This window comes from Aspergillus glaucus (genome assembly GCF_001890805.1).
Source record: "Aspergillus glaucus CBS 516.65 unplaced genomic scaffold ASPGLscaffold_11, whole genome shotgun sequence".
Lineage (NCBI taxonomy): Eukaryota > Fungi > Ascomycota > Eurotiomycetes > Eurotiales > Aspergillaceae > Aspergillus > Aspergillus glaucus.
Window position 1 is genome coordinate 169,435 of NW_019170463.1, and position 22,856 is coordinate 192,290.

Sequence of the window (22,856 nt, forward strand, 5' to 3'; positions counted from 1 at the left end):
AATAGGAGGATGAGCACTACCATGAATTTACAAAGGTAATCTACACTCAGCTAGCTATAGCCAAGCTGCCCGGAAATTTCTGACGAATGCCTTTGCTCCATTTGCTAAGTATACACATACAAGTAGTGCAATGCGTAGGGTTGACAGTCAGTATAGCAGTTGGAGGGGAATCAGTCCTTTCCCATGCAACTAGTGCCTCCCTGATCGGAGGTTTCAGATTTTAGGTTAAATGCTGATTACCATCGTGGGAGTGAGCGTGATGATTTCGCATCTGAGTATTTCCGGTGGTTGGGCGTTTTGGCATAGGTACAAGTGCCAGCAAAAACAACCCCTTCAGTTGATGACAGACTAGATGTTAATAACCCGGCAATGCGCGAGACTGCTAAGCTGCTTATCATCAAAATGTACATCTCTCAGCTCCAAGAGCTCGAACCATGGGAGCAAAATTCTCAATATTCCCCACCTACCCCGGGATACTTCCGAAGCCCTTATACTACACAGTCCAACTGTAGTTCCTCCCCATATATCCTACTCAACGATGGGCCCAACCCCGCAAGCCAACCTCAACCAAATACTATACCTCTGCTCCAGGAATCTGAATGGGAGGAAGACAAGATCTATGACGAGGAACCGCCAAGCTGTGTCCACTATTTCATAGAATAGCGAGTCACCCTCAACAACAAGGCCGTGGTAAAGGACACGGAAGAAGACCTGGTATTGGCCCCGAGCGACTACTGGCGGTTGTTCCTGGAAGAGAAGCTACAAACTGTCCTTCGAGAGAAAGTCTCCCGCAACAAGAGGGTCAGGGTCGATGACACGGCGATTGTTGTGTCAGTCAATGACTGTTCCCAGCGTGATGGTAGCTCATGGAACTTGGAAGACAGTTCTCATAACATTTGCAGATAGGTTCTCGTAGTGGCACTAGGCGAGTTGATTGAAAAGATCTTGATGCCATTTTGGTGCGATTGAGTCTAGGTAGGACAGATGCCATCTCGACACTGGAAAAAGGACCTCGAAAGCCAATAGACTAGATAGCGAAGAAAGAATCGATAGGTTGAAGAAGACGGACGAATTCTTCATGGATATGGGAACGGTAGAAGCAGAAAGCTGAGGGAAGCCCTACGTTGTCTATCGATAACATTCACCGCAATAGAGTGGAATGCTTCACTTGCATGGACTTTATGGATAAGATGGTATGTATTTCATATTACAGTAAAAGTATAGCCACGAACAACTCCCGTCTCTTGATCTCAATATCTACCTAGCCGCCTTCTTCCCCTTCTTATTCCCCTGTCCAGGAACCCTCCTCCGCTCCCAAACCATCAAATACCCCTCCTTCGTGAAAAGCGTCTCACTCTCCGCCCTCTTAACAACCAAATCCTGGACCTCCAACCACTCCGGTCCCCTCGCTTCACCTCCACGCTCGCTCGTTTGCCGTTTATTCTCCGCTTCCATCGCTTTATCATGCAGCTGCACGAGCCAGTTGACTCTCTCAGTACCGGCGCCGGCACCGGTCGAGGATACGCCCGAAGCGGCGTTGACGCCTTTCTCGGCTGCTTCATCTCCAGCGCCGGGTGCGGCCACGGTGGGGTCGAGGATGACGTTTGCCACGAGGTCGTAGAGGATGGGTTCTCCCGGGGGCCAGATGGCGGGGTTTGGCTCTACGTATGGAGACATGTCGAGGGAGCGGGTTGAGGGGAATGTGACAATGGTGGGGTTTCGTTCTGAGACGAATCGGTTCTTGCTGAATCGCTTGACGTGGAAGAGGAGGTATGGTGGGAGGGGATGTAAGAGGCGGTGTCGGACACGGTGTGCGAGTTTCTCGGATGCGGTGATGCCATTGTATTTGTTCAGCAGGTTGGTCAGCGGAACTTGAGGAATAATCGATTCCCGGTTGGAGGACTGGAAGAGGGGAGTTGGTGGGAGATCAAGGGTGAGAATGAGGAAGGGAGTGGTTTGGCTGTTGATGGAGCCAGACTCGGTGAACACCAAACGAGCATTCTGGGTATCCGAGTGCGCCGTGATGGCCTGGCTTTCTATTTTGAGGTGGCCTTGGAACGCCGCTTGAACCACACTCGTTGGCGTCGACGAAGGCTTTTTCGAACCTCCCAGGGAGAGATGCAGGTTGTTCAAGAACCAGGACAAGAAATCAACTGGATCGGATTGCTGAGTAAGCGTGAAGCGCTTTGATGACCGTAATGCGATCTCCTGGAGCAGCTCGTGTGGCGATACGTGTGATCGGAATGCCTTGGGGTTCCAAAGCTTTCGGACGAGAGTACTGAATCGGAGTGCTAGTTGTGGTGTGCCTGGCGTAGGGAACTCGTGTAGAAGAAAGAAATTGCGAATGGGATGGACATGGGCCAGGAGTTGAACCACCACGTTCAGGTAATCGTTCGCTTTGATGTTATTCATACCGACGAAACCTAGCGATATCAGTAGAATTCCTACCTGCGCATGGTCTCTCAGACGTACCTGGTCTATAACGGCGTCCAGCTAGATCGAAGGCATCCCGGACCTCCTTGTCCAGCTTCGAGACATCCTCCTTCGCAAAATGCGGATCCACGACGTACTTGATGTCATCCAAACTCCGGTTCTTGACCTCATATCCCTCCGGTAACACATAAACCTTCTTCGTTCCCATGTTGACAAAAACGTGATGCCCGACCTCAAGAGCATGGAAATAGGCATGCGACTTGGGTCCTCTACCCGTATAGTACTTCCCGCAAACCAAACAAGCGTAGACGTTGATATTCGACAAACTAACGGAGCACAGCTTCTCGAAATCAAAGTCGAGAATCCCGCGGTTGATCGTATCGAGGTAGAGATCACTGTATCCCTCCATAGGTTGGGACTGCCGTTTCGGGGCCGCGATGGCCGGCGCATCCTCGTCGATATCCGATTCGTCCTCATCACCCCGCTCAGCTTCAGTCAATGCCTCTCCTTCCTTGTCTGCCGCAGCAAGGACATTCTTTCCATTGCGGTCATGTTGTTCGAGGTCCTGGCCGCTGGCGCGTTCCGCAGGCACAGCTCCGTTGCGGGGATCGTCTTCGGGGAGTTCGTCCTCCACACGTGCTCTTTTGGAGGCCGGAGAGCCGACCGATTGGCCTTCTTCTAGCGGTAGGTCTGCTGGTCGTTTTGACATGAGGGCAATTGCGTTGTGGTGGATGGGATTCAAGTAAAAAGCCGCCGTTGCGAAATCGTCAAGTCGCGGTTGCAAGCTAGATGCAAACAGGGCAAACATATCGGTCAGACCAAACAAGACAAACAAAGCAAACTGTCAACAATATGACGCAGTGCAAAGACGATATCAAGACACTTGAGTTTACGGTTATTACAGCAGAAATACCACAGTAATATCATTTTATTCGTTCTACTGAGTAACTGACGATTACATGCCCGTCAAAATCATGGCAATACCTGCCATGCAACCGATTTCATAAAGAAGCGTCCCATAATAAATAGAAAAAGGAAAGATTCGAGAAACGTGGTATGATACAACAACGCTGGAATCGATTAAGCGCTCGTGACGATTCGGTTATTGTCAAAGTCTACTTCCTTCACGCCGTCTTTCGAGATCACCTTGACCAGAACCTAGAAGACCACGTCAGTTACCAGTAAACACGCAGCATATGAAGATAGGCACGTACACCCTTGAAGTCAATCGGCAGCCGGCGCTTCAGTTCGTCGGTACACATCTCGAGGAGCTTCAAGCCTTGCTCCAGATTAATATCGGGGTGGTGGTGTTTGTCGAGAATGGACAAGCAGTAGAACTGTGCGTAACCATGGGCGGCATAAGGCACCGGAGCCAACGACGCGAGGTAATCCACCCAATACAGACTCGGTTCTTGTGAAATCGGATCCATTCCACCAAGCAGCAAGTTGACCATGTAAGGACTCCGCGACCTCAAACTCCGTGCCAATTCTCCCCGGACAAAGTTGGCCACCGCATTAGGACTTAGTTCGGCATCGTTCCGCATCGTGTATAGTTGGATATTCGCTTGGATGTATTCGGCGAATTGCACTATCCAAGACAGATAGATTAGCTTGGATAGAACTCCAGAACGCCGTATCGACTTCACTCACCTGTGTCTCCCGCCTCCCCCGAGAAAGCCATGACGGTGCTCTTGTTCAACTGCCGTGTCTTATCATCCTCAGCCTTGATAATTGTCGGTCCGCGCATTGTGGCCTTGGACGCGGCCAGAATGACAAAGTCCTTGCCGGTGATACCAAGTAGAACCTCCCTGTAGGTGTGAGTGATCTCACCATGATCATCGAGCAGGTATCAAAAGAGAAACTCACATATTTGCTTGTCCGGTCAGGTAGTAGAATCAAGAGAGAAGAAGTATTAAGCTGAAGAAAAAGAGTAGGATACCAATGAAGCTGCTCTGGAGCTGGTCGCTGGAGCTGCTGAGGTTGGGCGCGGAGCTGTCCTGCTGAGTCAGCGCCTGTCTGCATCTAAACGGGTCACCGCCTGCACGTGCACTGACCAGTGGCAGAAAAAAAAGAAAAAGAATCAAAGTCGAAAAAACAGCAAGAATCCCCGTGAGACGTCCTATTTCGCCGCGAATTCTTCTCAGTGACTCCTACCGTGCAGTCGCTGAAACCCGCCATGTCGTCGTTTTTTACAGTACCCGCTTCCCAGAAAAAGCGAAAGAGGGAGGACCGCGCTGCAGCTCCGGGGTCGAAGAAGCGAGGTGTTGATGCAAATGGCGATTCCGGCGCCAAGGGTCAAGGCGCAAGACAACAGAGAGACGAGTCCGTCTCGGGGAGCGACATTGATGAAGATGAGGCCAGCGCGGCATCAGGGTCCGAGGAGGAGAGTGGCTCGGACGACGAAGGCGAGACGGCCGGCGAACGGAGGTTGAAGCTTGCGGAACGATACTTGGAGAATGTCCGGGATGAAGTGGATGAGGTTGGCTTCGACGCAGCTGAGATTGACCGGGATTTGATTGCGGAGAGGTTAAAAGAGGACGTGGTATGTTTTGTCTGCGCCAACTGGACCACACGGAGGCGACTAACTGGTTTGCGCAGGATGAATTCAAAGGGCGAGGATACCGTCAAATTGCTTCGGATTTGGCATTTTCGTCAGCATCTCACTCATTCTTCCGTGCCGATACCCAGTCGACTACCTCCATTGCCGTCCATGCGCCGTTTGTCTACACCGTTTCCAAAGATAAAACCTTGATTAAATGGGAACTCGCTACTCCTGAAAACCCTACAATTCCGTCGGAAAATTCGAAACGACCCCCACGGCCGCAGCGAAAGAAGCCTAAGAAAGTGAAGTACGTCCGAGGTTTGCAGAAGGTGGAGGAGACCGGTGAAGACCAAGGCCATACGAAGAACATTCTGTCGCTTGCTGTGTCGCCATCGGGGAAGTTTTTGGCTACCGGTGGAGAGGACAATAAATTGATCATCTGGGACGCAGCGACGTTGACGCCGTTGAAGACCTTTACACAACATCGCGACACCGTTAGTGGACTTGCCTTTGCCCGGCACATTTCTACCATGAGCTCGGGCGAACAGTTGTTCTCTGGGTCGTATGACCGTACGATCAAGACATGGTCTGTGAGCAGTGCTGGACATGCTTATGTGGAAACGCTCTTTGGTCACCAAGACAATGTATCTTCGCTGGCGGCCATGACTATCGACCAATGCATCAGTGTCGGCGCCCGGGACCGCACCGCTCGACTGTGGAAGGTGGTGGAAGAAGCACAACTCGTCTTCCGCGGTGGAGCTTCCAGGAATGCGGCTTATCACGAGAACAACCTGGACTGCATTGCCCCTCTCCCACCTAGCCACTTTGTAACTGGCTCCGACTCGGGCTCTCTGGCCCTATGGTCCATCCACAAGAAGAAGCCGCTACATGTCATCCCTCTCGCTCACGGCCTCGACCCTGTACCTCCTCTCGAAGACCTCTCGCCCGAACTCGATCAGCAAACAGCCGCAACCAACTCTCGATACCTCCGTCCCATGCCCCGCTGGATTACCGCCCTGACCACTGTCCCTGGCACAGACATAGTTCTCAGCGGTAGCTGGGACGGCTGGATCCGAGCATGGAAAATCTCCGAAGACAAGCGGGTTATCCTTCCACTGGGCACAGTAGGAGGCGGCGCCTCCTTGGAACCCGATACCCCCTCTTTCCAATTGAAGCAGAACCTCGCATTCGACGCCACGACCGAGGACAACATGGCAATCGACAACGCCCCCGTATCGCAGTCCAGTGCTGTGAAGGAAGCCGAGCCGCTCATCAAGGGCGTCATCAACGACATTGCCGTCTTCGAACGCCGGGGTGACACCGCCAGGCCAGACCAACCTCTCGAGTCGAAATCCAAGTCCAAGTCGAAGGAACCCGAGACAAAAGGCCTGTGTATCGTCGCTGCCGTCGGGAAAGAACACCGCCTGGGCCGCTGGAAATGCTACACCAACAATTTCCAGGAGGGTCCTACTCCCGAAGGCCGGAATGGCGCTGTGGTGTTTGAGGTTCCATTCACGGCTGTCCAGACGAAGAAGGCTTCTTCGTAGCCCTCCTAATTTAATAGAATAAAGGGGAGTGTATCGTTTATGTGCATTATAAAAAGGGGGCTTCTCGTGTTTTGTCCGGCGTTGGGATTGTATGTTGCATGTATGTATATATGCTTGGATAGCTCGATGTCACTATGTTCACCATCTACAGTCACATGACAAACGTAGTTAGCCCTAACCAGGCTGCATTGAGATAAACAAGGCGTATCATCCAGGTTCATTCAAATATCTGTGGTCATAACCTATTCATAACATATGAAAACCCGAAACCATACAAAGCAAATAGCAAATGAACATCTCCCTTCGACTAACCTCCACATTCTCAATCCTCTCATCCTTTAACTTCTCAGACAACTGCCTCTCCAAATCAACCTCGCCCTCACCCTCAACCTCCTTACCCACAACCCCCCCTCGGGAACCCTCGCAAACCCAATCCTCCACCACGGCAACGAAAATAACTCATCCGTCCCCTCCATACTCCTCCCCTTACACTCAGGAAACGCAAAGAAAACCCAAACCGTCCCGACAAACGTAAACGCCGCGAACAGCGCAAACGGCCCATACGCATGCATACTTAGCGTCATATTCGGAAACCCGCGCGTGATTCCAAAGTCCAGCAGATTCTGGAATATGAATGCGATGCTCACCACTGTACCCCGTATACTCGTGGGACAGATCTCGGATGCTGTGAGCGAGAATGCGGGCGTCCAGCCGAAGCCGTAGCCGACTGCGAAGATGCAGATTGCTATTATGGCGACCCATGCTGCTGGGGAGGGGGATGCGGAGGTGGACGAGGAGATGTCCGTTGTGCCTAGGAAGGCGGTGAGGTAGATTCGGCAGATGAGGTTTGTTGTTGAGCCGATGAGGAGGAGGGGGCGGCCGAAACGATCTGTTAATGCAAAGGCGTATAAAAACACAGAGGCTAGTTTAATGCAGCCGTAGATGGATGTGAAGAGGAGGACCTGGCGATCGTTAAGGCCGATGGACTGGAGGATCGTAGGTGCGTAGTAGGTGATAGAGTTTCCGCCGGAGAAGATGAAGAACAGCTGGATTAGGGTTACGAAGAGGACGACCTTGCGGGTTGGTGGGTGGCGGATGCAGAGTTTCATTAGGGATTTTGTGTTGTCCCAGGCACCCTGGGATTCTGCATTGGCGGACATTTTGGCACGGAGCTCGGCCATTTCTCTGGCGAAGTATTCGGTGTCTTCGTCGAGGCCGCCGCGGAGTCGGGAGAGGCTGGTTTTGGCTGCTTCGATGCGGCCTCGCATCATTAGGTATCGGGGGCTTTCGGGGAAGAATGGTAGACCGATGAATAGCATGATGGCTGGGATTAGTTGCAGGATCATGGTGACTCGCCATTGCCAGTTTGATTCGGCCGATATGACGGATTGGGAGGCGTAGTTTATCCAGTAGCTTCCCGCAACGCCAGCCATGATGCTCACGTTGTAGAATGTTGTCATCATCCCTCGAAGCTCTAATGGAGCCACCTCTGATATGTAGATAGGGCCGACTGACATTCCAGAGCCAGAGCCTATTCCAGATAGGATTCTCCCGACCAACAACTCAGACAAGGATCCGAAGTTGGCAGCCATGAGAATGGACCCGATTGTATAGAAAACAGCCGACAGGAGGATAACCGGTTTGCGTCCGCGTCGTTCGCCGAGAGGACCTGCGAGAATCACTCCAAGGACTTGACCCTATACCGAGAAAGCAAGCAAGTATTAGCGTTCATTCTAACTGTCAAAGGCAAACATAGGTAGGGATTAACAAACCAATATCATCGACGACACAACCCACCCCTTATAATTCGACTCGGTATCCGCAGGAATATCTGTCCATCCAAACTCCTTCACAAACGGATCAAGCTTCATCGCCCCTGAGATATTCGCCGTGTTAAACCCGTGCAGCCCTCCACAGTAGGATGCCCATATAGTCGCCAGTCAGATATACGGCCTCCTCGCAGGGAGAGGGACGCGCTGTAAGGCATCTTTGGAAAGACCACCGCCGCCGGCGCCCATTTTCGGATGTCGATATAGACAAAAGCGGGAAGGAGAGTGAAACTGATACAAACAATGCAGTCAAGAAACGGGAATTCGGGGTGCAGTTTAAGCTTGGCAACTGAAGAATGAATGCAGATCGAGAGCATTACGGCGAGCCCCTTAAGTATCTTCTCCAGGACCTAGCCTCCCTTCCAACCCCAGCTAGACGCATTTTGGTTGCCGGTGGCCGTACCGTGCAGCCGTAAGGCCCATGCGCGCAGTACAGACAGACGGTCAACCGACAAGCGAGTACAAATGCGTCAATCAACGCGTTGAATGCAGCATAGACCAAGCCTGGATAGATCCGAAGAGGTGGAGTTGCGTCACCCCAGAGCCGTCGATGGCATGTCATGGAGTAGTCCGGGGTTCTGGAGTGCCCCGAGAGGGCGCTGGATTGCTAATGGTTGGCTGTGACTGGCAATTATTCGCTGGAGAGGGACTAAGTTTTGTGGGGTAAGGGCAGGTCTTTAATGGAATCACTGGAATCACACCGGGGGAAGGAATATTGGCCTTGCTTCCGTCATTTCAACATGGGTTGATGCTCTCGGTAGTCACCGCGGAAGTCATGGCTTTGTATTCAGTATTACAGCTAGAGCTACTAAATATGATATTTTAAAACTATTGTACTAAATCAAAATACGTCTATCACTCTATTCTACATCCTACCGAGCCCTAGTCTTAATATAATTCAGCGCACTCCCCGCCCTCAGCCACCGAATCTGCCCACTATGATAACTATGATCCAACCTCGCCTCCCAAGTCTCTCCCTCCCATCGACACAGGGAACATTTGCTCGCGCACAATTTCCACAGGCTGGGAGACTTCCATCACACTGGTTCTAAGTCAGTTACATGCACTCGTTCCCGGCATATCGCAACGTACCTTGACTCGTTTGGCTCGGCATCTGCGACAAGCCACACGGACCTTCTTTGCAGGCGGTGTTCCATTGCATTGGTTGTGCAGGTCGTATGGTTTCTGACAGCTGCCCTCGACGTTTTGGCTACATCTCTTCCACTGAATCCCGACAGAGCTTGCCGATGACAATGCAGGGTCCCCAATTGGTCAGTAGTACTTGTGAGTGAATGTCATCATTCTAAACGTATGTACATGACATTAATTATTACAGGATATCACAGACTCGTATACACAGAACTTGACACATGAAAACTCAGAAAATGAGTATATATATACATAATAATAATAAAAAAACACAATCAACCAGAAAGCTCTGCAACGTGGTTATGTCTTCTGGTATCTCCTTGCAACTCGGCCGGCGGTGGCTGCGGTGCAAACTTCGTGGACGTATTCTCCAATTCCGACCTAGCAGCAGGAACAGGACCGTAATAAGGCGCTGCGCCTTGGTTCGGGTAAGGATTCGTGTATGCAGGCACCGCGGCCGCCGCCATATCAGGAGTGGCGTTCTTCTTGCTGGCAGCACGACGACGCAGGAACCAGAATGCAAGCAGAGCGAAGATGGCGAGGGCGCCGACACCAACACCTACGCCGACACCGATCTTTCCTCCTGTCGACAGGCCGCTTGACCCGGAATCTGATGCGGCAGAGTCTGATGTCGATGTTGCAGTTGCCCCGGTGCCGGTGGTGGTTGCCGATACGAATAGGCTCGAGTCTGTTGCTTGGAGTTGGATGGAGATAGGTTGCGCCCACATGGTCAATGGGCCCGAGACCTGTGTTCCTTGGTTCGACTTTGGATCACGGACGGAGACAATGGTGGAGCTAGGCGATGGGAGCGTGCTGAGACATCCTGCGTAGATGGCCGGGGGCAGGTCGGAATATAGCTTCGTTGAGGTATAATACGAATAGTTCCTGCGAGGCACTGTTAGCATCGTTCGGGTGTATAACAGACAAAGATGTCACGTACGAGTAACAGCAAACGGCCGAAGTGGTCTTCCCGTCAATGTGCACATCCGCAGAGGTGTAGCCCACTGGACACCAACCCGGGCTGTAGACCTGGGGTACTTGGGCTCTTCCCGACATGGCGAATCCGGTCGGGAAACAGGAACTGACAACCGAGACGACATTTTGCAACAGCAAGCCATCACGCTTGTCGTTGTAGGCAGATGGTTCGTATTGCCAATCAGTCGCGCATTGTGTCGGTGGTGTGAAGACGGTGGTCAGGGGAATTGTGGTCGTTGAGGTGCGGGTGCTGCTGCTGGTTGTACTAGTGGCTGACATCTTGGGTTGTGGAGTGTCTGAGGGTCCCGTCTAGTTCAGAAACATAAGTCAAGTATCGAAATTGCAGCCAGAACCCAGACCACCGGGAGATGCACACTGTAAGAAGAGAATAAAAACGTCAGACTTGGCGAAAAGGAGGTGAGGCTCAATCAAATACAAACAGCTTTTGCAACGCCGAGACTCCGAAAACACTTTTTTAGCGTTGTCTTTTAGCACCGCCAGAACCAGTGTTGATAAGCCAACAGCTCGTATCCGGCAATCAGTCCAATTCTTCCCATTGGCGTGTGCTGCTAGATGATGTTGAGTCTACGGTCCGAACAAGCATAGCGTTGAATCCTGACGGATGCATACTAACGAAGTTAGGCAAGCCTAATGTCAATCCCCAGTGGGGGTAGCCAAGATATGACTCGGGAGGCCAATGGCTGCAGAAATGGCGAATTAGTATAGGATTCAGCCACATTAAGGCCTGAAGAAGATGGGATTGGCAGAGGGCGTTGAGGTGATTGGCGTGGCTGATATCCTCCTCTCCGCTTGTGTGCCTTGGCTGATAAGATGTTGTACCCAACAGCAACAGGGAACGGACCTCAATTCACGTGGACATTTCTGGTCTAGTCTTCAGGAAAGATTCTATTTATTCTATAGATTAGACTGCAACAAGTTTGCCTTGACATAGCATTAATAAGACATCTCGGCCCTCCCATGCCCCAAGCGCAACATCTCCGTCCACTGAACAACATGCTCATAAATAGTGAAACTAACAGCACCAGAAACCTACCCACACGTCAATATTATACTACTCATACATCGGAGATGAACCTACACTCAACCTCGCCAAACGAGGCGTCGTCCCTCGCCAAAGAGCAAAAACGCTCTCACCCCGAACCACGGTCCGCAAACGGTCCCAGGAACCACGGTACCGCTGATGACCGCCAAGAGCTTGCAATCGGGTCTTGATCGTATCGAATGGCATAGTCGCATAAACCGTCACCACACCTGCCAATGCACCCGCAACAAACGTGTTCATGGACTGGAGAGCGCCAAGCATTATCTCTGGAGAACATAGCACCCATCTGCCCAAGGAAGAATCGATAACTGGTAAACCGTACCATTGCATTCGCCGATTGCTTCAGCGTCACTGGCACCACACCGCGGTATAGCCCAGATACACCCTCTTGCGGCAGACAGGTCCGAATTGCATGAGTGGCAGAACGGTACACTCGCGGCCCGGCCTGGTCATCGATGATCTTGGTCTTCAGTGTCTCGCCGGGTGTGACGACGAGTACACTTTCTGCAATACCTGCCAGCAGCCCGGCTCCTAAATTACCTAGAAGCGTTGTCTTCGTTTTCCCAGCGACGGTTTCAGTGGGCATGAAGCGCGAGACGGTGTCGAAGGTGACGAATCGAACGCCAGATTTGGATGCGATGGAGGCGCAAAAGGCTAAGCTTCCGGTGTATAACCGCGAAAGACCATGTTGTCTGATTGTGCTCGTCAATAATCGGAGGGGTAATTGGCGGACAGCCGTGCCGTTTTCTTGGAATAGCTGTTGGCGGGTTTTGAGGTATTCCGTGGGATACTGATATAGTCAGCGATGACAGTTCTGTAGATGGCTGCAAGGTACAGACCGTGAGGAGACTCTCCACACCACCGGCAGCACCACCAGCGAGGATTTATTGCCATGGAGAGACTTGGTGCTTTGATGACATTATGCCGTATATCAAGTAGAGACGTCAAGTTTAGGGCATGCCCAATCCGACCAATTAGCAGTATGCGACATTTATACCAAACAAAGTAGATGCTATAGCTCATGCTATGACATCCAAGGCGCATTTTAGAATAACACGCCGACTATCTTCATCCCGATATAGTTGCTCGTAGCCGACTAGGAATGCTCCGAGGCGGGTGCCCGGAGCGCTCCGTGAGGGGATAACAACCCCAACCCCAACATGATGAGACGAGAACATAGATTACCGAAGTGATCTAGCACTACAATGCGCAATGCGTGATATATTAATATTAGAGCTCACCTGCAAGATGCGATCAAGTAAACATCAACCACTGCAGTCAAAATGGCCATCGCATACACCAGCACCATCGCCTCCGACCTCTTCCCCAACGGAGGATGGGACGTCCACCACCACATCTTCGACCGTATGCCATACCCATACATCCCCCCTTAAACGTAATGCTCAAGATCACAGCAACAAAATTCACCTACGCCCCCGACCGCCACCTAACCCCACCCCCCGCAACAATCCCCCAATTCCTCGCCTTCAAGACCCGCCTAGGAATCACAAACTCTGTCCTAACCCACGGCCTCTCCTACGGCGCAGACTGTACCTCTTTGAAGTCCTTCGTCGCAGAACTCAACACCACCGCACCGGCCACCAAGGGCGTGGGCGTGATCGATCCCTCCACTGTAACGGGTGATGAGTTAACTGCTATGCATGCCGCAGGGGTGCGCGGTATACGTGTGAATCTGTACAAGTACCAGGCGATGCATGAAGCGGATATGCAGAATACTGCATTACGGGAACATGCACGCGCTATTCGAGGCCATGCTGATGCGAGGCGATGGAGTCTGGCGTTTACGCATACGCATCCTGAGTTCTGGGGCGAACTCGGCCCTATCGTGAAAGAGGTGTTGGTACCAGCGGGGATTGCGCTGGTGACTGATCATTTCGCGTTGCTTAAGGGGGGTAGCATGCTTAACATCGATTCGGAGAATGGGAAGGTGGATGTGACGCAGCAGCCTGGGTTCAAGGAGATATTGGAGTTAGTCCGCGCTGGACATCTTTATATCAAGCTTAGTGCGCCGTACCGGGTGAGTAATCTGGCGCCGGGATATGAGGATTTGAGACCGGTGGTGAGGGCTTTTGTGGAGGCGAATCCGGAGCGGATTCTTTGGGGAAGTGATTGGTATATCTTCTCTCGCCATCTTTTTGGTATTGGGGTCGGTGCTAACTACGAATACGAAGGCCCCATACACCGCACATGAAAGTGCGGACGCGCGAGGAGGCACTGCGCGAGACGGAGTATCTGGTCGTTGATGATTTGGCATGGCTGAAGAGTCTACGGTCGTGGTTGTCGGCTGAAGAGTGGCATCTTATGATGGTCTCAAACCCGAAGACGCTGTACGGTTGGTGAAACACAAAGATGGAGTGGTAAACGCTACCAAGCATGTCCAATGATGCACTGTCTATAAATAATATATTGAAGCCAAGGCTTTTCGCCTACCGATATAGTCTCGGACTAACGCCATAAAGTACATTCCGTGAAAGCAAACCATAATCCCTCGCTGAGACTCCAATTCCAAAACAATGCAAAGAGGGGTATTTGTGAAGTTTTCTTAAATCATAATGTCTGCCGAATTGCTGTTTTCTGTAAGCCATACCCGAGCGCCGTATTGATGAATCCCGGAAGAGAATGGATAAAAGAACGAATCGCAGAGGCCCGCTGCCCGTAATCATGACCAAACCAATCATCGTAAAACTCTATAGCCTTCGTTGATGGAGCAGTCCAACATTTGAAGTGTGAAATCGATCCGCTAAAGTTAATGGACTCGAGAGATCAATAGGCTCCGTTGATTCGACCCCTTGTCCTTCTGGACGGTGCCACTGGCCCTTCGTCAGAGTCGTCAGAATCGTCAGAATCGTCGGGATCATTGGAACTGTCAGAACCTTTACTGTCGTCCGAGATATCAATCGTATTATGAGTGGATGATCCTGCCGTGTTGGAATGCGTGCTGCGCTGGTTACTCCCAAGACGCCCTCTCACGTCGGTACCTCTCCTCAAACTGCCGTTTGGCCCTGGAACTGGTCTTCGTAGTCCAGTCATAGGTGGCCGGATGGGATCTTCGTCATCGTCATCATCATCTTCTTCTTCTTCGTTGCCATCATCGCTTTCATCGTCTCCTGAACCCTCGTCCATGGAGGAGAAGCTGGCATATCCATCTTCTTGAGTCATCGGAATTTCGGAACCCGTATGCGAATCGTGATCTTGTGTGCTGTGATCCTGGATACTGTAGTCCTGCGTGCTGAATCCATGACCGCCAACCACTGTAGTCGGGTCCGATCCAGTCTCGTACTCGACATGCTCATCGTCGTCGATAAAAGATTCCATGTCCGTGTCATCGTACTCATTGCGTAATTCTGGGTCTTCGTCTTCACTGTCGCCAATGACTCGTGTATCGCGCCAGCCGAGGGATTCAGAAGGACGACTGAAAGATCCAGGGGGGAAGAAAGAGGCAAATATTCCATGATCGCCATGGAAAGCATCGGCGCCGTCAAAATCATCCTGGGCTTCCTCGTCAAGAAAATCGGCCATTTCCGAGTTTTCCTCTGTTCCACTCCATTGTGAATCACCCGCGTCAGAATCTAAGTCCCCAATATATCCGCAATGTTCACATTCAACGTCATCTTCAAGTTCCCAGCCGCATTGTGGACAGCGGATGACGTTGTCTTCAAGGTCGACAATAGGCTGCGTAATTGGTGGGTGTCTGAATGCGCCTCGAAATAACCCTCCCTCCCGTGGATGCTCGTTCTTCTTGTCCTGGTCAACCTTGTCGGATTCTTCGCGTTGGTTCTTGATGTGATCTGCAGTGGTCTCTCCTTTTTCAAGAAGTTCGGCGCGGCTCATCCATGACTGTACTATCGCACGAACCTAGAAGATGTTAGACATTACTCATTGAACGTCCATTTCTATAGACATACCAAATAAGCCGGCGCCGGCTGTGCTACCACTGGGGTTCGACAGTCTGGGCATGTTTTATTCGACCTTCCTGCGGAAAACCACGATGTCAAACACTAGCAAGTGTCAGAGACATAACTATCAAGCATAATTGTCAAGCGAAAGGGAACTGACGGTGTAACAGAAAGTATGTCCGCAGGCGAGAGTGAAGGGTTCGTATAACGGTCTAATGCAGATTCCGCATTGTATAAACGGTCGAAGGTCGTCCACGTGTCCCTGTAGTGTTTGGAGGAGCTAGGAATGACACGTCAGCGACTGCACTCCAAGATTATGCACAAATATCCGGGTCAGAAGTTCCAACTTACTCCGGACTCTACCTCCGAGTTCTTTGTGGTTGCCGTACCATTTGCATTTGCGCTTTTGGCAGTCTTGGAGCTCGTTGATTTGGGCATTTTGTAGGCTTAACGAGGGAGCCTTCTTGAAAGAAAATATCCGAAGGGAAAAATCAGCCGCGCTGGGGCGAGTATAGATGTGAATAGTTCGGATCAATCAAGGCACGTCGGGCATGCCGGAGCAGCCCACTGAAGAAGTTGCAGAGAACGTAGCGAAGTAACGCGAATGAACGAAGTCAGGGGAGTAAGATAAACGAAAGGAGAGACTTGACAACCGTCGAGCAAGCGCCGCAGCAGTAGCACTCACGTCTTGAAGAGAGTAGTCGTGTCGGGCGACGTGAACATGACTTTCTTTCTTTGAGGACAAACTAGGTAAACATGACAAACAGTGCAAACACAAGGAACAGGTGACCTCCGCGGTAAACTTCCGCGTCGACCTCGGGAAACGGAAAACTAAACAGGTCTCCTCTCTTCTGCTTCTCTTCTCTCTTCTTTCTTCCACCTCTCAGCATCCCATTTCTTCAACACTATCGTTCTCAAAGGCATTGTTTGTGAGCGTTGGGGATTCAAGAGGAGGAACCTGGTATGGAACCTGTCTATCATTCTTCTAATGCTACTTTGGTCTACTCCGTACAGTGACCAGGACTCCTTTCAACCGAGTCTCACCAGAATAGACGATTTTATCGTTGCTTACTTGCTCACCTTACTTCTCATGTCTCAGCGTGTTTCGAGGGCTCCTCAGACAGCTGACACTTTCACTAACGCGTCTTTTTGACGTTTCTGACCAGCAATAGCCGACAGCGTACTTTCGCTACGGACCGAAATTGACGCACGGGGTTCGTTGGGTAGTCGCCATACATGCATGTTATTTCGCTTGTGCTATGATTGGTCTTTCTTGCAGCTACAACAGTGCGGAGGAGTGGTGGCATTGATTTGACTGGGTGGTATCGATGGTATGGTCCTAACCGTGCGGTGATTCGATGCAGGTCTTTATCGCTCTTTTTTATATTTCTGCAAGAGGGGGAGGGAGGGTATATTAACTGGATGCAAGGCCTCTTGCCCCGGTTCGGGCTGGCTTCGGCTGCCTCTCACATATATCTCCTCGCTGACCTCCGGTCTCCGAACCGACCACCGCTCTCTTATCTCGGGTCCTTGAGGCCTGCCTTGGATCAACTGACCGTCCGCCTAGGTCATCACCTTAGTTTATAGGTAGTCAGTGTCGTCTTCAGCATCATCGTCGTCTGTCATTCAACCTCTTTATCTCCAGCTATGTGGTTCTGGCTGGTAAGATATCTGGACATTCGTTGTTTTTACATAGACCTGGGAGATCCTGGCAATACGCCAGTGTGCTAAGCAGATAGGTTACAGTCTTCTCTTCCTCGCGAAGAGAGATTGTTCATTTGCTAATTGCCAACGGAATGTCCCAACGACATATCCGATCATCTTCTCGATATACCACAGGATTTATGTTCAGCTTTTAGGGTCAGTCAGCAATCAATTTCGAAAGATACAACAAATGAAACGGTTTTTGTTACAAAATCAACGACTTTTTTCAATTATCTACTTCGCACATTATCTATTTCAGTAAATACATTGAACGGCCATTTCCCATGCGACAAGACGCCAAAAGGATACTGCCTGAGCGCCAAAGAGAAAAAGAGTCGGAAAGAAAATTGGTGGCCCAATATGCAACGATTATCCGAGCCGCAAGCCCGATAGCAGTCATCATCAGTCGTCAGTCATCAGAGGAAATAATAAAACAGGCGTCTATAATGGAGAAAATGGACGAGATGCAAAAGAACAAGGGGTCAAAAGGAAAATGCAAGAACGCAAGGAAATATGCCGGAAGATGTAGCGCTTATCGAGGTTTTTTCAGTTTACTCTTCGCCAGCAGCAGCACCGCGCCGCCGGGAGAGTTCCTGCTTGGTGTGCTCGGAGATCAAGTGGCTGTCGCCAATAACACCCTTCTTGACGAGCTCGTTGGGAACGATTTCGCGCTCCATGTGCTCAAGGAATTCGATCTGTTCACGAATGAAGTCCCTCACGCCGCGGGTGTCGAAGGCACGGTTGGCACGCTTCTGGTCACGCATATGCCGGTTGATGTTGCGGCAACGCTCCTCGAGCATCTCGAAGCGGTACTCGGCGAACTGGTGGTACAACTCGTTGAGGTTGGAAACGGCACGGACAGTGGTGAGGACGGTGTCGTCCTTGATGGCGGCAGAGCGAGGGCGGAACGAAGTCACCATACTGATACGCTCGGTGGTTCCCAGGGCACGGAGAGCCTGGTGCTCGATGTAACGACCTTGGAGGATGACAGCGGATCCCTGAAGAGGTTTGTGAGCTTGCGTGATGATAGCCTGGATACTAATATAAACTTACCCTCTGGGGTCCGCGGACCTTGGTAACCTCACCATCTCCCTTTCTCAGGGCAGTCTCGCCACCAACCATGTCAGTGCAGTCCGAAAGCATGGTCACGCAAACGAACGGGTAGCTGTCGGTGTGCCAGTCGACAATGGGGCTCTCGTCTTCCCAGTTAACGCCAGCAGCAGCCTGCTCCTTGATATAGGCGAGTGCGCGAGCCTTCTCCTCTTCGCTAGTGACAGACAGGTTCACGTGTCCGATTTCAAAGTCCATCGCCGGCACAAGGTCAACACCAGCAATCTTCGAGATGATGGCAAGGGTCTCGGGGTTCTTCCAGGCATCGTACACGAAAGGAGCGCAACTTTATGGAGGAATCAGGCGTTAGCATCGACCGGTCTACAAGGACGATGGATTCCAACTTGGCAGGTCGTTGGAGTTACTCACTCGGGAGCGAAGCCTCTCAGCTGGCTCTGTGCAAGGTCACTAGAGTACTCGTGCTTGGCCTTGACTTCCTGGCTCAAGACCTCCTTCCGCATCTGCTCGACAGCCTCTTCGGAAAACAACGGGAACGGCTCAGAAACACCAACGTGCGAAACACCACGGCTGTTAGGGTAATCGAGCTCGTTCATCGTGTACACCTTAGGTGGAGGAGTGTGTTGCAGGTGCTTGGCCGGGTCGAAGGTAACCTGAGGGGTCTCCGAGACGGAGACGGGCGACTTGGGGGGAGTCTCCGCGCCGTTGAGCTGGAGGCGTGCCACGGAGGTGGAAGTCATGGTCTCTGCGGTGGCCATTGTTCTACGCTAATATGAGCCGCGATGCACTTTTCTGTCGAACGAGGTCTATATGTGTTCCGGACGGCAAGGCGACTTACTCGACTGGATGATGGAAGAAATTTTTTCGGGAGAGTCCCAAGTGGGGAGAGGGCAGGGAGGAGATACGATAAGATATGGAATCGGGGCCTTTTGGGGGGCTCTTTTTAAGATGGGCTTGTTGAAGATGGGATGATGACGATGAACCAGGGTGTTGAAGAAGCACGGCAGGAGGAGGGAAAAGGACGAAGCCAGAGACCGTTCCAAAAGGGGGTATTTATATCTACTCCGTATAGACCCAATACCTCGCGATGGGCCGTACCTAGAGGGGCGCAGATGTGGAATTGTGTGCGAATTCTTCGACTCTTTGCTTAATCATGCTTGGCCTGTGCTTTTTTTTTTTTTTTTTTTTTTTTTTTGACACGATTCTTCCACTTTCTACGGGGTGGCTAGGACAAGGCCCCACGTTCCCAAAACTTCCGAGTACCGTCGGGTGGGTGGTTCTATCCACGCGATCATTGTCATTGTCACTACGGAGTACAATGAGTACAATGGTGGTGGATTGATTGATATGTGCAGGCTTGCGGAGAACTACGAGGGAGTGAATTGGAAGCCATGGAAAATGTTGCAGTGCTCGACTCGGTACATGGTGCAGAGGGAATTCCGGACGACGAAGTTGCGCCTCTGGAATGGTTGTTCTATTGAAAACGACGGACCAATCAGCGTTTAGCAGGAAAAAAAGGTTTCTATGGACAACAAACAAAAAGGGAAAAGCCAAAAAAATCTTCAGCCATGCGCGCGGTCCGACGAAGTTTCTCCCAGAGTGAGTTACGGGTTTGGGAAATCTGGACCAGACTTACAACGGCACTAGACCCAAGGCTTGCCCGATGGAGATTCATGGCTCCCTCCCGCTCAGTTGTTACGCAAAGCGATTATGCGAACAGCGTCCCCGAAATGGGATAGTGCCACGATTTGATGGAGTCGTGCGTTGCCTTTTTCGGATGGCAGTCAGGCAGCGCTACCGCTGAAGATCAGGATACAGCACAGACTGCAGAGTACAGATGCAGTCGACATTCAGCACGTCAGCTTGCACATGGGCGTCTATCGGAGTAATGAACTTTTGTCTGGACTGCGTTAAAGCAGAAGAATGAAATCGAGGAGTCGTCTCGTGTTTTCGGCTAGTTGTCTATCTAAGGAGATGTTCCGAGTATGAGCCACTTTGTGTTTCTCCTTATTTCCAAGACCAGGCTTGCTACCCGAGGAAGTCTACGTGCCGTAACTACGGAGTACGGAGCACTAAATCCTAATTCTTCAGGCACTGATTCTAGCTAAAACACACGTCCTACTCCATAGTGCATGGTGCGGTGCGATACAGACTACGGGAGTACGTATGCACACACCACATCCAGCAGGTTCACAAAGCCATTCAACATCTCTCCTTCAACCAGAAAAAAACAATGCAGTTAAAAACGAGGCTATCCACTCTCTGGCAAATAACAGAACAATTTCGGGCCATAAAGTTTCGTGACGGGTGCTGAGGGTCACCTTTATCTCACAACCGGCCTACAGGAACCCTGGCTCGAACAGAGGCGGGGCCTCGGTTTACATTAGGGTGGCGCTTCTTGTTGGAGGATTGGAGAGAAAATTGGACCGGCCGTAGTAAGTGTGTCGCAGATGTATGGCTCCAGATTGGGTTATTTTATTTATTTATTTTTTTTTTTTTCCGTCTTTTTTATTTTACAATACCCCGGGCCGGTCAGCATTCGCCGGTTGCTTCGTTTTTTACTACTCCGGAGTAGGTATGAGATTGATAACGAATGTGCCGGTAACATGTCAACGGCAATGGGAGCAACGGGAGCAACGGAAGGGGATGGCTGGCCGAAGGAAGCACCGGAAGAAAGAAAGTTTTGAACGATGGATCCTCAATGAGGAGGAGGGGTAATGCCGTGAGGAGAAAGAGGAGTCTACGACCCAAACCATCTCGTTCTTGTCCTTCTCGTGTCTCCGTGGATATGCGGTGCGTGTGCGCATGTGGCAATACAGTGCCGTGGCAACAGAGACGATTGCAGTGTGCGTATCCAAGTCACTAGGACGGACGGGATTTGTGCGAGTCCACGGTTCCGGTGGCATTTTGACTCGTTAGCGCTAGTCTAGTCGTAGTACGAAAAGTACGAGACGGAGTAGAAAAATTTTCACTATGGAGAAGTATCTGCACGACCAACCAAAGCGCAGTACGGAGTACCTACAGGTACCTGTACTCCGTACATAGCAGTATCCTGGTCTGAGCTATATAACCAAGCATACTTTAAATCCAATCTACAAATCCCAGTCATCGCAGAGCCTCCTCACTTACCTCGTTAGGCCAAAAAATGAAGCCATTCAAAAACCGTCTCTCCGCGCTTGGCGCGGCATTTCCTCGGTGAAATGCCGGCATGCCGCGGTATCCGATCGGCGGGCGCCGGGTTGTTCCGATGTCGTGGGGGACTTCATGCCTCATGTTATGTACTTGTAGTACTAGTAGTAGTTGGTAAAGAATTGATACTGAGGATCCATTATGGCTTCGAATGAAAATGAGCAGGGGCAGACTTTGCCGGTGGAGGATGTGAATAAGACGGAGAGGAAGTTTTCTCAGTATGTGCCCTTTTTTTATGTTGAACAGTTCCTTGGAGTCCATTGTCGAGACGTGGTGATCAGAGTCGGATGTTGGTTATTGGTGCAGAGCCTATTCCCCATCTTAAGGAAATGGCTATTGTCACACCTCAAGCATATCAGTTATGAGCACAATGATACACCTACGTCCATCCGTCCGACACCACCACCACCACCACCACCTGATCTACATCTGTGCCAACACAACGCAATGTGCTCATCTAGCGTGATTCTGACTGATAGATGCTAATTGCCGTTTGTGTACAGCAAGAGCGCCAGCGAGTACTATGATCCGTGCCAGGACTTCGCGGACCGGAGTCTCAAGTGTATGAGACGGAATGGGTTTGATAAGGAGATGTGTGGGGATTATTTTCAGTGAGTATATATTTGTTGTTTGTATTTGTATTTTGTTTTCTGTGTTAGGGTAGTTGGGTTATTGGGAGCAGGTGTTCTGTGCTGCATCGGGGCTATGGTTGATTGTCCTTAGCAATGTATACTGTTATTCAATGTTGTGCATGTGCTAACGATGTTTGCAGAGCTTATCGGGATTGTAAGAAGACTTGGGTGAGTTACCTGGATCTCAGGCCCGATGTCTTTAACGACGAGGCATCGATCTAGCCAATCTCCATGGAAGAGTACATCCGTTAACATAGAGCAGATGACGCAGAAAAGATTTGGCACTAGCCAGAAGTAACGAGAACCGTTACTCCCTTATCGACTATGTTCAGCCTCAATCGCGCCGTTGGTTGTCAGCGCCGTGATATTAAACGATTACTTTTCTATCAGCGTTCTGAAAGCCGCGTTCCCGTCTCCATGGTCCTGTCTCCGATGATGCTTAATCCGGACTGAAAGGCATGGATAACGCCCAAATCACACTTCTTGTCCATCCGGCCAGGCCTATGAGTTCTCTGCTCGAATAGATGCCCTTTCAACTACTCGAATGTTGTCTGGGGACTCTGTCTGTTTGTCATGGATTGGGCTCTTTCTTGGTATCCCGATTGCTCGAGGGGCTAGACGAGATGATACTGTATTTTTGAGCTATCTGTATACTACGAGTTGTACTTCAATATACCCCTTTCCTGTCACGGTTTCCTCGAGAAATTTACTATGTGCAGTTCTTTGTACGGAAAAAAAAAAAAAAAAAAAAAAAAAAAAAAAAAAAAAAAAAAAACATCTTACCCTTCTCGACTCGCAAGATATAAAT

The 22,856-nt window shown here is 50.7% G+C and overlaps 11 protein-coding genes across 11 annotated transcripts; 4 read left to right on the forward strand and 7 right to left on the reverse strand.

Moving 5' to 3' along the window:
• Nucleotides 1-253: 253 nt before the first annotated feature.
• On the forward strand, nucleotides 254-858 carry ASPGLDRAFT_1491855 (uncharacterized protein). The gene has a single exon (XM_022542005.1). It carries the CDS (start codon nucleotides 353-355, stop codon nucleotides 656-658), a length of 306 nt encoding a protein of 101 aa, XP_022400462.1. The 5' UTR covers nucleotides 254-352; the 3' UTR covers nucleotides 659-858.
• A 296-nt stretch (nucleotides 859-1,154) lies between these two features.
• Nucleotides 1,155-3,158, reverse strand: ASPGLDRAFT_171951 (ubiquitin carboxyl-terminal hydrolase family protein). The gene is made up of 2 exons (XM_022542755.1): nucleotides 2,473-3,158; nucleotides 1,155-2,423 (listed from the first exon to the last, which is right to left on the reverse strand). The coding sequence occupies exons 1-2, from the start codon at nucleotides 3,140-3,142 to the stop codon at nucleotides 1,258-1,260; spliced, it is 1,836 nt and encodes a 611-aa protein (XP_022400463.1). The 5' UTR covers nucleotides 3,143-3,158; the 3' UTR covers nucleotides 1,155-1,257.
• A 185-nt stretch (nucleotides 3,159-3,343) lies between these two features.
• On the reverse strand, nucleotides 3,344-4,382 carry pre1 (proteasome core particle subunit beta 4). The gene is made up of 4 exons (XM_022542756.1): nucleotides 4,300-4,382; nucleotides 4,084-4,241; nucleotides 3,648-4,021; nucleotides 3,344-3,591 (listed from the first exon to the last, which is right to left on the reverse strand). Coding segments are annotated over exons 1-4 (612 nt in total). The 5' UTR covers nucleotides 4,302-4,382; the 3' UTR covers nucleotides 3,344-3,513.
• Nucleotides 4,383-4,540: 158 nt separating this feature from the next.
• ASPGLDRAFT_340989 (ribosomal RNA-processing protein RRP9) lies at nucleotides 4,541-6,691 on the forward strand. The gene is made up of 2 exons (XM_022544392.1): nucleotides 4,541-4,975; nucleotides 5,032-6,691. The coding sequence occupies exons 1-2, from the start codon at nucleotides 4,610-4,612 to the stop codon at nucleotides 6,520-6,522; spliced, it is 1,857 nt and encodes a 618-aa protein (XP_022400465.1). The 5' UTR covers nucleotides 4,541-4,609; the 3' UTR covers nucleotides 6,523-6,691.
• Nucleotides 6,447-8,393, reverse strand: ASPGLDRAFT_1491857 (uncharacterized protein; the record flags this gene model as incomplete). Its single annotated transcript, XM_022542006.1, has 2 exons — nucleotides 6,447-8,219; nucleotides 8,295-8,393. 2 exons carry the CDS (start codon nucleotides 8,391-8,393, stop codon nucleotides 6,861-6,863), a joined length of 1,458 nt encoding a protein of 485 aa, XP_022400466.1. The 3' UTR covers nucleotides 6,447-6,860.
• Nucleotides 8,394-9,629: 1,236 nt separating this feature from the next.
• ASPGLDRAFT_47439 (uncharacterized protein) lies at nucleotides 9,630-11,137 on the reverse strand. The gene is made up of 4 exons (XM_022546677.1): nucleotides 11,118-11,137; nucleotides 10,912-11,065; nucleotides 10,441-10,850; nucleotides 9,630-10,385 (listed from the first exon to the last, which is right to left on the reverse strand). Exons 3-4 carry the CDS (start codon nucleotides 10,752-10,754, stop codon nucleotides 9,776-9,778), a joined length of 924 nt encoding a protein of 307 aa, XP_022400467.1. The 5' UTR covers nucleotides 10,755-10,850; nucleotides 10,912-11,065; nucleotides 11,118-11,137; the 3' UTR covers nucleotides 9,630-9,775.
• Nucleotides 11,138-11,429: 292 nt separating this feature from the next.
• Nucleotides 11,430-12,517, reverse strand: ASPGLDRAFT_58205 (uncharacterized protein; the record flags this gene model as incomplete). Its single annotated transcript, XM_022548303.1, has 4 exons — nucleotides 12,441-12,517; nucleotides 11,861-12,328; nucleotides 11,575-11,781; nucleotides 11,430-11,525 (listed from the first exon to the last, which is right to left on the reverse strand). The coding sequence occupies exons 1-4, from the start codon at nucleotides 12,456-12,458 to the stop codon at nucleotides 11,430-11,432; spliced, it is 789 nt and encodes a 262-aa protein (XP_022400468.1). The 5' UTR covers nucleotides 12,459-12,517.
• A 304-nt stretch (nucleotides 12,518-12,821) lies between these two features.
• On the forward strand, nucleotides 12,822-14,128 carry ASPGLDRAFT_1491874 (uncharacterized protein; the record flags this gene model as incomplete). The annotated part of the gene is made up of 3 exons (XM_022542007.1): nucleotides 12,822-12,903; nucleotides 12,954-13,671; nucleotides 13,731-14,128. The coding sequence occupies 3 exons, from the start codon at nucleotides 12,822-12,824 to the stop codon at nucleotides 13,897-13,899; spliced, it is 969 nt and encodes a 322-aa protein (XP_022400469.1). The 3' UTR covers nucleotides 13,900-14,128.
• Nucleotides 13,919-16,141, reverse strand: ASPGLDRAFT_74570 (uncharacterized protein). The gene is made up of 4 exons (XM_022549738.1): nucleotides 15,807-16,141; nucleotides 15,616-15,735; nucleotides 15,465-15,557; nucleotides 13,919-15,414 (listed from the first exon to the last, which is right to left on the reverse strand). The coding sequence occupies exons 1-4, from the start codon at nucleotides 15,891-15,893 to the stop codon at nucleotides 14,323-14,325; spliced, it is 1,392 nt and encodes a 463-aa protein (XP_022400470.1). The 5' UTR covers nucleotides 15,894-16,141; the 3' UTR covers nucleotides 13,919-14,322.
• A 1,569-nt stretch (nucleotides 16,142-17,710) lies between these two features.
• Nucleotides 17,711-18,968, reverse strand: ASPGLDRAFT_74571 (uncharacterized protein; the record flags this gene model as incomplete). Its single annotated transcript, XM_022549739.1, has 3 exons — nucleotides 17,711-18,157; nucleotides 18,213-18,555; nucleotides 18,639-18,968. Coding segments are annotated over 3 exons (1,120 nt in total), but the record flags the coding sequence as incomplete, so codon positions are not given.
• A 2,500-nt stretch (nucleotides 18,969-21,468) lies between these two features.
• On the forward strand, nucleotides 21,469-22,765 carry ASPGLDRAFT_47446 (uncharacterized protein). The gene is made up of 4 exons (XM_022546678.1): nucleotides 21,469-21,634; nucleotides 21,920-22,027; nucleotides 22,189-22,216; nucleotides 22,311-22,765. Exons 1-4 carry the CDS (start codon nucleotides 21,558-21,560, stop codon nucleotides 22,344-22,346), a joined length of 249 nt encoding a protein of 82 aa, XP_022400472.1. The 5' UTR covers nucleotides 21,469-21,557; the 3' UTR covers nucleotides 22,347-22,765.
• The last annotated feature ends 91 nt before the right edge of the window (nucleotides 22,766-22,856 follow it).